Source organism: Sprattus sprattus (genome assembly GCF_963457725.1).
Source record: "Sprattus sprattus genome assembly, chromosome: 2".
Lineage (NCBI taxonomy): Eukaryota > Metazoa > Chordata > Actinopteri > Clupeiformes > Clupeidae > Sprattus > Sprattus sprattus.
Window position 1 is genome coordinate 55,472,860 of NC_137921.1, and position 12,500 is coordinate 55,485,359.

A 12,500-nucleotide genomic window follows, 5' to 3' on the forward strand; every position below is an offset into this window, starting at 1 on the left:
ATCGCTACACCCTCAAGCCACTATTTTGCCTTGATTTCACTAATGCTGCTTACCAGGTTTCATCTGTTCATGTTTTAGTGCTCTGTTTCCTGTCCCGCATCATATTTTTTTCCGTTGGTTTTGGCGTGTTGTCAGGTTCGTGTCAGGGGCTAGGGGGAGCTCATTTAGAACTCCCGTGTGTTCGTGAGGGGTCAGGCCTTCAGCAGGCTGGGTGACCACCTGACCTGTATGGTGAAAACATATTGAGAGACATAGAGATCGGCCCCGCTGGTGTCTATGTGTAGATCTCCCGTCTGGTTCATTGGGCGCGCTGCCTCCTCCTGGCCCGGGGGAGACTGGGAGGGGGGAACATGTGTTTAAGTGGCCTCGGCCTCAGGGCTGCTCCTTCCTGCCATGCATCAATAGTTTTACCAGCACAGCAGAGCACAGCCTGAGCCTGGGAATCCTTCTCCACATAGACCTGTGTGTGTGTGTGTGTGTGTGTGTGTGTGTTTGTGTTTGTGTTTGTGTCTGTGTGTGTAAGTGTGTGTGTGTGTGTAAATGTGTCACTGCATAGGTGGGAGAGAGTTGCTTCTGCATACCTATTTCTGTAAATGTGGTTGGGTGTCCACTGAGAGGTCTAGTGTTTCTATCTGTTTTTGGGTTTATGTGTGTATGATAGAGAGAGAGAGAGAGAGAGAGAGAGAGAGAGAGAGAGAGAGAGAGAGAGAGAGACGGTGTGTGTGTCTACCTCCATGTGTGTGGTGCACTCTTTATGGTGCACTCTCTGGAGCTCTTGCGTTCCTGTCTGTGATCTTCCTCTGTGTGTGGTGGGACCCATGACATCAGCGCGGGCCGACCTCAGAGGATCTGCAATGGGTCCACAGGCCAAACACTTCCTGTAATTAGCATCAGCACCAGCGGGCCCTCACCAGGCATCTCTAGGCCCTCACCAGGGCTGGCCCTCATGCATTAAATAGGGTCCGGCGACGTCAGCCCAGTTTATCCACACACAGGCCACAGGGACGCTCCTCCCGGCCTGATTACATATCTCAGCACACACATGATGATACGTCAATACACAAACCCATGTACACACACACACACGTTTTAGTGTATACACTAAAAATACAACATACTGAACGCATGACTGATTATATATTACATTTATTTTGTAGCAATATATTTTTCTCTGTTTTATTTATTCCGTACACATCTGTTATCTGTGTTCTTATTCTCTGCATGTGTGTGTCGCCATCTGTGATGAATTGTCAATGTGTTACCGTGTGTGTGTGTGTGTGTGTGTGTGTGTGTGTGTGTGTGTGTGTGTGTGTGTGTGTGTGTGTGTGTGTGTGTGTGTGTGTGTGTGTAACTGTAAGTGCTTGTGTGTATGTGAGTGTGTGTGACCGTAAGTGTGTGTGTGTGTGTGTAACTGTAACTGTGTGTGTAACTGTAAGTGCTTGTGTGTATGTGAGTCCTTTTTAAAGCCAACTGTGGCCCCTGTGCCAGATCAGTGTGCTCCTCCTTGTTGTTCTAACCCTGGAGTCGTCTCCTCTCCTCTCCTCTCCTCTCCTCTCCTCTCCTCTCCTCTCCTCTCCTGGCCATGTGTAGCTGCTGCATGGCAGTAAAATGTGCCTTGACCTCCCTTCCAGCTCTTTGGATTCCTCCCTCCCAGGACAGACAGCCCTTTGGCAAGGCCCACATGTTTAATGTGTGGTAACAGGCCAATCAGTCAGAGCTCTCAGTGATTATCCATAGCTGTAGTCTATGATGACAGGATTGTATTTCTTTCTGGACGTGGGTGAATCCTTTAATGCGTTTGTGGCTTATGGTGAACGTATGATTGGGGATTAAAACAGGTGTGTCCATTACTTATGCCAAAGCCTTTGCACTTATCAGAATTATTTTTATCTCAATATGCAGTCATCTCATGCCCACTTTTATAACTCAGGGGCCCTAATATACTGAATGTTTAGCTAACGCAGGTGCACACTTCATATCACCAATGACCATTATCATCTAAGAGGTCTAATGTAATTGCAAAAGAGCAAACTAGCTATAGATTATGCCTATACACATGCCAACACACCGTTTGTATATTTGATGTTTATTGTACATGTACCCCTAAACCTTGGTTAAGGGATAAAGAAACCTTGATGAAGTGCCAAAAAAGAAATAGTTTTACTGCCAGATAACCTTTATTTTATCACTTTAGACCCCGCAGTTTATGGGTTGGATATACATCAAAGGATAGAAAGAGGAAGGGTTTTTTTTACATGGAAAGAGGACTGCCGAACATTAAGTGACTTTTTGCTAGTGAGATATCCGTTAGAGATGGACTCTGGCATTGAGAGGGCTCAGTGAATCCCTGCTTCCTTCCAGTAGGATGGATGGGATTCTTCTCAGTTTTGTCCTCTGTCTGCAGTTCAAGACTGAGCTATATATCACAGGGAAATCACACAATATTCACACAATAACTTATTTGTAAACCCAAAAGGAAGCGCTGTGATACAGTATTTCTGACTGACAGGCAGAGTGTAGCAGTCTGTGGAGCAGAGGCTACTAGTATTATTGAGATATTTATAGGCTGTGTGTGAATGTGATTGTGTATTTATTGTCTGTGTGTTAATAAATTAATACATGCTATGCATGTACATGTCCTCATGTGTGTGTGTGTGTGTGTGTGTGTGTGTGTGTGTGTGTGCGAGAGCGTGCGTGCGTGCGTGCGTGCGTGCGTGCGTGCGTGCGTGCGTGTTTGTGCGTATGTGTGTGTGCGTTTGTTAGTGTGTGTGAGTGAGTGTGTGTGTGTGTGTGTGTGTGTGTGTGTGTGTTTGTGTGTGTGTGTGTATGTGTGTGTGTGTGTGTATGCCTGTGATGTTGGTGCAGAGCAGCTAGAGGCTTGAGGTGGAGGAGATGGGGAGGTGTTGTTGACCTTGACCTTTGACCCCACTCAAGTCCCCCCCACCCCCCCATCTTAACCTCTAACCCCTGTCGCAGCCACCTCTGCTCTCTGATTGGGTTAGAAGGTACACTGCCACATCCTGTGTGTGTTTAAGAGAGAGAGAGAGAGGGAGAGAGTGAGAGTTAGAGTGTGTGTGTGACTGCCAACATTTGTAGGCAGTATCTTTTTTGACAACGTGGATGCCTGGAAGAAAAAATGGATCTCAATTCCAACTGAACCCTCAACTCTAAGTGAAGGCTAACCTCAGTGAATGATCTCAGTCTGGCCGTATGAATGGTCTTACTGGTGAGCATAGCACTCTCATGAGCGTGTGGTGAGTGAGTGATGCTCCTGTGTGAATGTGGTCAGGGGTAGGTGGGAACAACTCTGATGCTTTAGCTTACTAAGGCAGAGAAGCCCTGCCACCTCGGCCAGAGACCAAATGTGACTCCTGCTTAGTAACATCTCTCTCTCTAGTCTCTCCTGCTTAGTAACATCTCTCTCTAGTCTCTACTGCTTAGTAACATCTATCTCTCTAGTCTCTAGTGCTTGGTAACATCTCTCTCTCTAGTCTCTCCTGCTTAGCAACATCTCTCTCTCTAGTCTCTACTGCTTGGTAACATCTCTCTCTCTAGTCTCTCCTGCTTAGTAACATCTCTCTAGTCTCTCCTGCTTAGTACCATCTCTCTCTAGTCTCTCCTGCTCAGTAACATCTCTCTCTCTAGTCTCTCCTGCTTAGTAACATCTCTCTCTAGTCTCTCCTGCTCAGTAACATCTCTCTCTCTAGTCTCTCCTGCTTAGTAACATCTCTCTCTAGTCTCTCCTGCTTAGTAACATCTCTCTCTCTAGTCTCTAATGCTTAGTAACATCTCTCTAGTCTCTCCTGCTTAGTAACATCTCTCTCTAGTCTCTCCTGCTTAGTAACATCTCTCTCTCTAGTCTCTCCTGCTTAGTAACATCTCTCTCTCTAGTCTCTAATGCTTAGTAACATCTCTCTAGTCTCTCCTGCTTAGTAACATCTCTCTCTAGTCTCTCCTGCTTAGTAACATCTCTCTCTCTAGTCTCTCCTGCTTAGTAACATCTCTCTCTCTAGTCTCTACTGCTTAGTAACATCTCTCTAGTCTCTCCTGCTTAGTAACATCTCTCTCTAGTCTCTCCTGCTTAGTAACATCTCTCTCTCTAGTCTCTCCTGCTTAGTACCATCTCTCTCTAGTCTCTCCTGCTTAGTAACATCTCTCTCTCTAGTCTCTCCTGCTTAGTAACATCTCTCTCTAGTCTCTCCTGCTTAGTAACATCTCTCTCTCTAGTCTCTACTGCTTGGTAACATCTCTCTCTCTCTAGTCTCTCCTGCTTAGTAACATCTCTCTAGTCTCTACTGATAGTAACATCTCTCTCTTGTCTCTACTGCTTATTAACATCTCTCTCTCTTGTCTAATGCTTAGTAACATCTCTCTCTAGTCTCTACTGCTTAGTAACATCTCTCTCTAGTCTCTACTGCTTAGTAACATCACTCTCTAGTCTCTACTGCTTAGTAACATCTCTCCTGCTTATTAACATATATCTCTCTCTCTAGTCTCTCCTGCTTAGTAACATCTCTCTCTCTAGTCTCTCCTGCTTAGTAACATCTCTCTCTAGTCTCTACTGATAGTAACATCTCTCTCTAGTCTCTACTGCTTAGTAACATCTCTCTCTCTCTAGTCTCTCCTGCTTAGTAACATCTCTCTAGTCTCTACTGCTTAGTAACATCTCTCTCTCTAGTCTCTACTGCTTAGTAACATCTATCTCTAGTCTCTCCTGCTTAGTAACATCTCTCTAGTCTCTACTGCTTAGTAACATCTCTCTCTCTAGTCTCTACTGCTTAGTAACATCTCTCTCTAGTCTCTACTGCTTAGTATTATCTCTCTTGTCTCTACTGCTTAGTAACATCTCTCTCTAGTCTCTCCTGCTTAGTAACATCTCTCTCTCTAGTCTAATGCTTAGTAACATCTCTCTCTAGTCTCTACTGCTTAGTAACATCTCTCTCTCTAGTCTCTACTGCTTAGTAACATCTCTCTCTCTAGTCTCTACTGCTTAGTAACATCTCTCTCTCTAGTCTCTACTGCTTAGTAACATCTCTCTCTAGTCTCTACTGCTTAGTAACATCTCTCTCTCTAGTCTCTACTGCTTAGTAACATCTCTCTCTCTAGTCTCTCCTGCTTAGTAACATCTCTCTCTAGTCTCTACTGCTTAGTAACATCTCTCTCTCTAGTCTCTCCTGCTTAGTAACATCTCTCTCTAGTCTCTACTGCTTAGTAACATCTCTCTCTCTAGTCTCTACTGCTTAGTAACATCTCTCTCTAGTCTCTACTGCTTAGTAACATCTCTCTCTCTAGTCTCTACTGGTTAGTAGGATCTCTCTCTCTCTAGTCTCTCCTGCTTAGTAACATCTCTCTCTAGTCTCTCCTGCTTAGTAACATCTCTCTCTCTAGTCTCTCCTGCTTAGTAACATCTCTCTCTCTAGTCTCTCCTGCTCTAGTCTTTACTGCTTAGTAACACCTCTCTTGTCTCTCCTGCTTAGTAACATCTCTCTCTCTAGTCTAATGCTTAGTAACATCTCTCTCTAGTCTCTACTGCTTAGTAACATCTCTCTCTCTAGTATCTGCTTCTTAGTAACATCTCTCTCTAGTCTCTACTGCTTAGTAACATCTCTCTCTCTCTAGTCTCTACTGCTTAGTAACATCTCTCTCTAGTCTCTCCTGCTTAGTAACATCTCTCTCTAGTCTCTACTGCTTACTTAGTAACATCTCTCTCTAGTCTCTACTGCTTAGTAACATCTCTCTCTCTCTAGTCTCTACTGCTAAGTAAGATCTCTCTCTAGTCTCTCCTGCTTAGTAACATCTCTCTCTAGTCTCTACTGCTTAGTAACATCTCTCTCTAGTCTCTAGTGCTTAGTTACATCTCTCTCTAGTCTACTGCTTAGTTACATCTCTCTTGTCTCTACTGCTTAGTAACATCTGTCTAGTCTCTACTGCTTAGTAACATCTCTCTCTTGTCTCTCCTGCTTAGTAACATCTCTCTCTAGTCTCTCCTGCTTAGTAACATCTCTCTAGTCTCTACTGCTTATAAACATCTCTCTCTCTAGTCTCTACTGCTTAGTAACATCTCTCTAGTCTCTACTGCTTAGTAACATCTCTCTCTTGTCTATCCTGCTTAGTAACATCTCTCTCTTGTCTCTCCTGCTTAGTAACATCTCTCTCTAGTCTCTCCTGCTTAGTAACATCTCTCTAGTCTCTACTGCTTAGAAACATCTCTCTCTCTAGTCTCTCCTGCTTAGTAACATCTCTCTCTAGTCTCTCCTGCTTAGTAACATCTCTCTCTCTAGTCTCTACTGCTTAGTAACATCTCTCTCTAATCTCTCCTGCTTAGTAACATCTCTCTCTAGTCTCTACTGCTTAGTAACATCTCTCTAGTCTCTACTGCTTAGTAACATCTCTCTAGTCTCTACTGCTTAGTAACATCTCTCTCTCTAGTCTCTCCTGCTTAGTAACATCTCTCTCTAGTCTCTCCTGCTTAGTAACATCTCTCTAGTCTCTACTGCTTAGAAACATCTCTTCTGTCTAGTCTCTCCTGCTTAGTAACATCTCTCTCTCTAGTCTCTACTGCTTAGTAACATCTCTCTCTAGTCTCGTCTGCTTAGTAACATCTCTCTCTAATCTCTCCTGCTTAGTAACATCTCTCTCTCTAGTCTCTCCTGCTTAGTAACATCTCTCTCTAGTCTCTCCTGCTTAGTAACATCTCTCTCCAGTCTCTACTGCTTAGTAACATCTCTCTAGTCTCTCCTGCTTAGTAACATCTCTCTAGTCTCTCCTGCTTAGTAACATCTCTCTCTAGTCTCTACTGCTTAGTAACATCTCTCTCTAGTCTCTACTGCTTAGTAACATCTCTCTAGTCTCTACTGCTTAGTAACATCTCTCTCTCTAGTCTCTACTGCTTATTAACATCTCTCTCTCTAGTCTCTACTGCTTAGTAACATCTCTCTCTCTAGTCTCTCCTGCTTAGTAACATCTCTCTTGTCTCTACTGCTTAGTAACATCTCTCTCTCTAGTCTCTACTGCTTAGTAACATCTCTCTCTCTAGTCTGTCCTGCTTAGTAACATCTCTCTAGTCTCTACTGCTTAGTAACATCTCTCTCTCTAGTCTCTCCTGCTTAGTAACATCTCTCTCTAGTCTCCTGCTTAGTAACATCTCTCTCTCTAGTCTCTCCTGCTTAGTAACATCTCTCTCTAGTCTCTCCTGCTTAGTAACATCTCTCTCTAGTCTCTACTGCCTAGTAACATATCTCTCTCTAGTCTCTCCTGGTTAGTAACATCACTCTCTAGTCTCTCAGGTCAGTCAGGCTGTGACATTGCACAAACACACTTAAAATCACAACTTGGCATTCACACACAGACATTCTTACCCACACACTGTACTAGCAAGCACCCATACGCATTAACATGCACTGATTGACACACACACACATCTACCCAAACTCATACAACACAATTCACGCACATACGTGTACTGTGTACTGGATTTCCAAACTCATATAAGCATGTTCACATAGACATGTACAAACACCCACAATACAAATGTACCCACACAAACACACACACACATATCCACGTATACACACACACAGCCACACATACAACCACACACACAAAGACACACACAGATGACACACAGGCGTCTGCTATTCATATGGTTCAAATTACAGGGTATGACAAGCTCCACTGGCAGCATGCAGCTCGATACATAAAGCACTCCTCAGGTTTTTCAGTTCAATCTTTAAAGTATGATATATTTCTCCCAGCAGCACATTTATGTACAGCATGGCTTTTTTTATGTGCACATGAACCGGATTGACTCATACAAACCTCTTTACTTTCTACCCACCCTACTACCTCTCTTTCTTAAAACACACACACACACACACACACACACATGCAACAGTTAGTTCAACAAAGAGATTTGGGGGGGAGAGTAGGGATTTGTGTAATAAAGTAAGAAAGACTGCCCTCTAGTGTACATATGGTAAACTGCTGAAACTCAACTCGACCTCTCTTCTTTCTGTGTTTCTCTGTGTCTCAGGGACGATTTCGATGAGGAGGGTTTCTGCCAGCCCTACAGGGGCATCGCCTGCGCCCGCTTCATCGGGAACCGAAGCATCTTTGTGGACTCACTGCAAATGCAGGGCGAGATTGAAACCCAGATCACAGGTATGGTTGTGTGTGTTTGTGTGTGTGTGAGTGTTTGAGTGTGTTTGTGTGAGAGAAGAGAGAACAGAGAGAAAGAGAGTTGGAGAGCGAGGAAGACAATGAATAAACATTACTTTTACTTCTCCAAGTAGCAGGTCGTTACTGAATGGGGAATGGTATGTGGAAGGTTGACATCAAAAGAAAGAGGGGTGGGGGGATGGCTCTAATCGCATATTGCACATCAGACCAAAAACACTTGTATCCAAAAATGTGTTTGACATACATTGCTGCTCATTGCCCAGTCTTTGAGACAAACATTCATGTCTCCTTCAGATAAATTAATGTACCAGATACCCTTAAGGTCTGCATCCATCTCAAACTCCACATATGGAACACAGAGATGGCAGAACCCTGCCTGACCTCAGCCGGGCCGGATTAAGAACACTAAGGCGCTGGGGCTACACCTAATCGAAGGGCCTCCTCAGAATTATCACACAATATTTTCAGGCCTTCTAGGAAATGTGCCAATGTACCAATTTGCCAATTTGCAACCACAGTGAAAAGTCCTGAGTATCCCGATCCCATTCGTATGAGTAGGTACACTGTAATATTAAGAAAACTGTAAAGTTTTGATTCATTAGTAAACTATTTGAACAAATATTTTAAAACCTGAAACAGGGTAGAAATGTATTGAAAACTGTGGCACAACCATCACATAATGAGGGCAACATGATTATTCAACAAAAATGAAATGTTAGATCCACAGAAAAAAAAACAGACACGCACAGAAACCTAGGCTATTTAATGCTACACAAATCGTTAATAACTTTATAAGAGAAAACCTAAAATCAGTCCAATCAGCGTCTTCTTATCCTCGATACTGTAGCTAGAATCCTTTTTAGTGCTGCTTTTAATTAAGGGATGGTTTTCTAAATGGACTGCACCTAGCTAGAGCCTTGGTGACGTCTTCTTCAGTGCTGTTGTTAAGCATCATCTCCTTTCTCTCCAGGGCTGCTTGCAGGGTTGGTTGATGCGCATTGGAGCTATTGTTGCGCCGGTAGCTTTCGTAAAGTCTTGTTACGATACTTTTTACGTTGGCTTTTTTAAGATGTTGCTGGTATTAAAATATTCTGACTTTGTGCCTCCTCTAAATAAAATCTCTGTGTGCCAACCCGATTTACATTTGCCGTTAGATAGTCGAACAGTAGGTAGCTCATTCTTAAGCCAGTTGATTTCTAGTCTGAGATATGTTTCTATTCTGACATGATGTGCTATCTGACATTGCAGAGATCAGATTTTATTATACGTACATATACTTAGATATCATGGTTAGCTATTGGTTACTTTTCCTAACTATAAGTTTAAGTAGCCTACAGAGTACAGAGTAGGCTACCTAATACCAGTCCAATACCCATAACTCATAGCCTACTTGTCGCATCCAAGCATTAACAAGGAAAGGATTTCAAATGTACACGGATGTAGAACTACTTCTTAGGCCCCCCTTAGCCCTGTTGGTAATCCAGCCCTGGCCGGGGTGTGGCATACATTTGGATAGCCAGTCAAAAACACACACTCACACACACACACACACACACACACACACACACACACACACACACACACACACACACACACACACATACAGATGCACACATATAGAAACCAACATAAACAGATGTATAATATATTCACTCAATGACACACTCACTCTTTCCTGTCTTTGCACATTTCAAAGGACACCCTCCAGAACAGTATTGCCTCAGGCTTCTGAAAGCTTAGGAAGCACTAGAGGTCACTGTCTGGGGGTTTATCCCAGTGCCAAGAGATGCCACAAGGGTGGTTTTGTATGTCTCTGTGAGTGTGTGTGTGTGTGTGTCTAAGTGTGTGTCTGTGTGCATGTGTGAGTGTGTGTGTGTGTGTGTGTGAGTGTCTTTATGTGTCTCTCTGTGAGTACGTGCGCCTACTTACGTGTGACCAAAGCCGTGCATCCTCTAAAAAAAAACACAAGCCTTCATGGGCCCTTTTGCATTAGGCCTTATTGATAGTACTTGGAGGCTGGAACAACGGCCCCGTTGTAGTGAGGCACAAGGCTGTCCAAAGCCTCCTGTGTCCGTCTGGAGCCCGGGGACCCTGGCAGGCATGTCACGCTGCCAGTCCTCCCACATGCTTTTTCAACAGCACTTTGAAGTGAAGTCTGCTGTTATCATTCCCCGTCCCTCAGAGCAGCATGCCTTTGATTTATTTTTTCTACAGGTAAATGACCTCCAGCGTGGGGTCAACTCTGCTTTAGCATCTGTGGACACGTGCCCATGCTAAATGTGATTGTGGCTTTTGTCTAGGAAACATCAAAGTGTTCCAAAGATAAATGTTGGTCCGAAGATAAATAAGTGGCTGGTCTGGGAACAGTTTGGGCAGATTGTCACACTGGCCTCCAGCTGCCAGTTAAAGGGTGTTTTGAAAAGGCATCACAGGGCTGCTTCACTTCATCGATTTCCTAATAATAAATATGAACGGAACATCTGAACACACTTTTCACAAATTCTGTACAGATGGTACGTTTGCTGAAATCTAAGAAACTGAATCTGTCTTCCTCTCTTCCTTCCTCTCTTCCTTCCCCCTCTCTGTTCCTCTCCTCCTTCCTCTCCTCCTTCCCCCTCTCTCTTCCACTCCTCCTCCCCCTCTCTGTTTCTCATGTTACAATTAACGTAGAGCAGCTTGACACATCCGCAGCCGCAGCATGGTGTCATCAGTGGTCTAAATATGTTTAAATGGAGTGCCCGTGTTAAGTCTGTGTGTTGCAGCCCATGACTTGTCTTTATGTAATGTGTTGTGTTCATATGTTATCTGTAGTCTAACTCCCAATGGCTGACACTGGCGTTTCCCTTCCACTCTCCCCCTCTTCAGCGGCCTTCACCATGATCGGTACGTCCAACCACCTGTCAGACCGCTGCTCTGAGTTCGCCATCCCGTCCCTGTGCCACTTCGCCTTCCCCACGTGCGACCGCAGCTCCGGCATGGACAAGCCTCGTGACCTGTGCAAGGACGAGTGCGAAATCCTGGAGAACGACCTGTGCAAGACGGAGTACATCATCGCCCGCTCCAACCCCATCATCCTCAAGCGCCTCAAGCTGCCCAACTGTGAGGACCTGGCCATTTACGACAGCCCTGAGGCGGCCAACTGCATGAGGATCGGCATCCCCATGGCAGAGTCCATCAACAAGAGTGAGACCACACACCCACACATCCACATGACTAAACCTGAGACCTCTGGGCATGTGTCAATCAAACACTCACCCCCTCCTCAGCTCCACTCTCATTTTAGTCAGAGGCATTTTGTAGTGTGTACTATGTGGACACTGTTGGACACCATGACATACTGTATCTTACATCTGTGTTCTGTGTCTATTGTGCCATCATCTCAATAGTCTGTGCAGTAAGACATCAGTTCAGTTGGACGCATGGGATCAGATAGGAGGGGAAATAAGCTCCAGAATCAGACCTTTAAAAAACCCTACCCAGTCTCAATACTGTATGACCGCACCTTGTAGTCATCCTAACGTGTGTGCTGTGTCAAATGTTAACAAAACTGAAAGAGAACATTTCATTTCAATGCTTTTATATTCTCTTTGGATTGTTAAGAAGAGTTAATTCTGTACTCCTTTTTTTTAACCAGTGCTGTCTGTTTGTTTCCATGTCTAGACCACAAGTGCTACAACCACAGCGGCGCAGACTACCGGGGCACGGTCAGCGTCACCAAGTCAGGCCGCCAGTGCCAACCCTGGAACTCCCAGTACCCACACAGCCACACCTACCTGGCGGTGCGGTACCAGGAGCTCAACGGCGGCCACTCCTACTGCCGCAACCCCGGCAACAAGCACGAGGCGCCCTGGTGCTTCACACTGGACGAGAGCGTGCGTATGGAGCTGTGTGACATCCTCGTGTGCGGTGAGCATCTGGACACGCCATCGCCACGGGCACCAGCCAGGGAGTCCCTGTGCCAGCTTAGCCGTGCCACACAGGCAGTAGCCACACACACACAAACACACACACACACACGCACACTCTTACATGCCGGTGCCAAACGTGCGTGTTGAGTTTGGAGGTTTTGTGGGTTCTAGTGCTAACTTGTCAAGTGATGGATTGAGACAGGGTATGTTTTTATTGTACTCAGGCATTCTCTGGGCATACCAGTGGCTCTTGGTTGGCGTGTATGGAGGGGCTGTTTGACAGTGAGGGATTGGTATTTTCATTCAGGCTGGAGCCAAGCAGCTGTGTTGAGAATTGGTTTTGAGGTCCCACAGAAATGCCTCTCTAATGAAGTGCCATTTTTTATCAAAAGACTCTCTTGAAACTCACAAAAG

General features: G+C 44.8%; 1 protein-coding gene across 1 annotated transcript in view; it reads left to right on the top strand.

The window, feature by feature from the left end:
• Positions 1-12,500, top strand: part of ror1 (receptor tyrosine kinase-like orphan receptor 1) — a gene marked incomplete at both ends in the record, with an annotated part of 43,487 nt that overhangs the window by 25,358 nt on the left and 5,629 nt on the right. Inside the window, 3 exons of the mRNA XM_080831916.1 lie at positions 8,033-8,160; positions 11,044-11,361; positions 11,839-12,084. Of these exons, the coding sequence (XP_080688042.1) occupies positions 8,033-8,160; positions 11,044-11,361; positions 11,839-12,084 (692 nt within the window). The remainder of the gene's footprint in view (positions 1-8,032; positions 8,161-11,043; positions 11,362-11,838; positions 12,085-12,500) is intronic.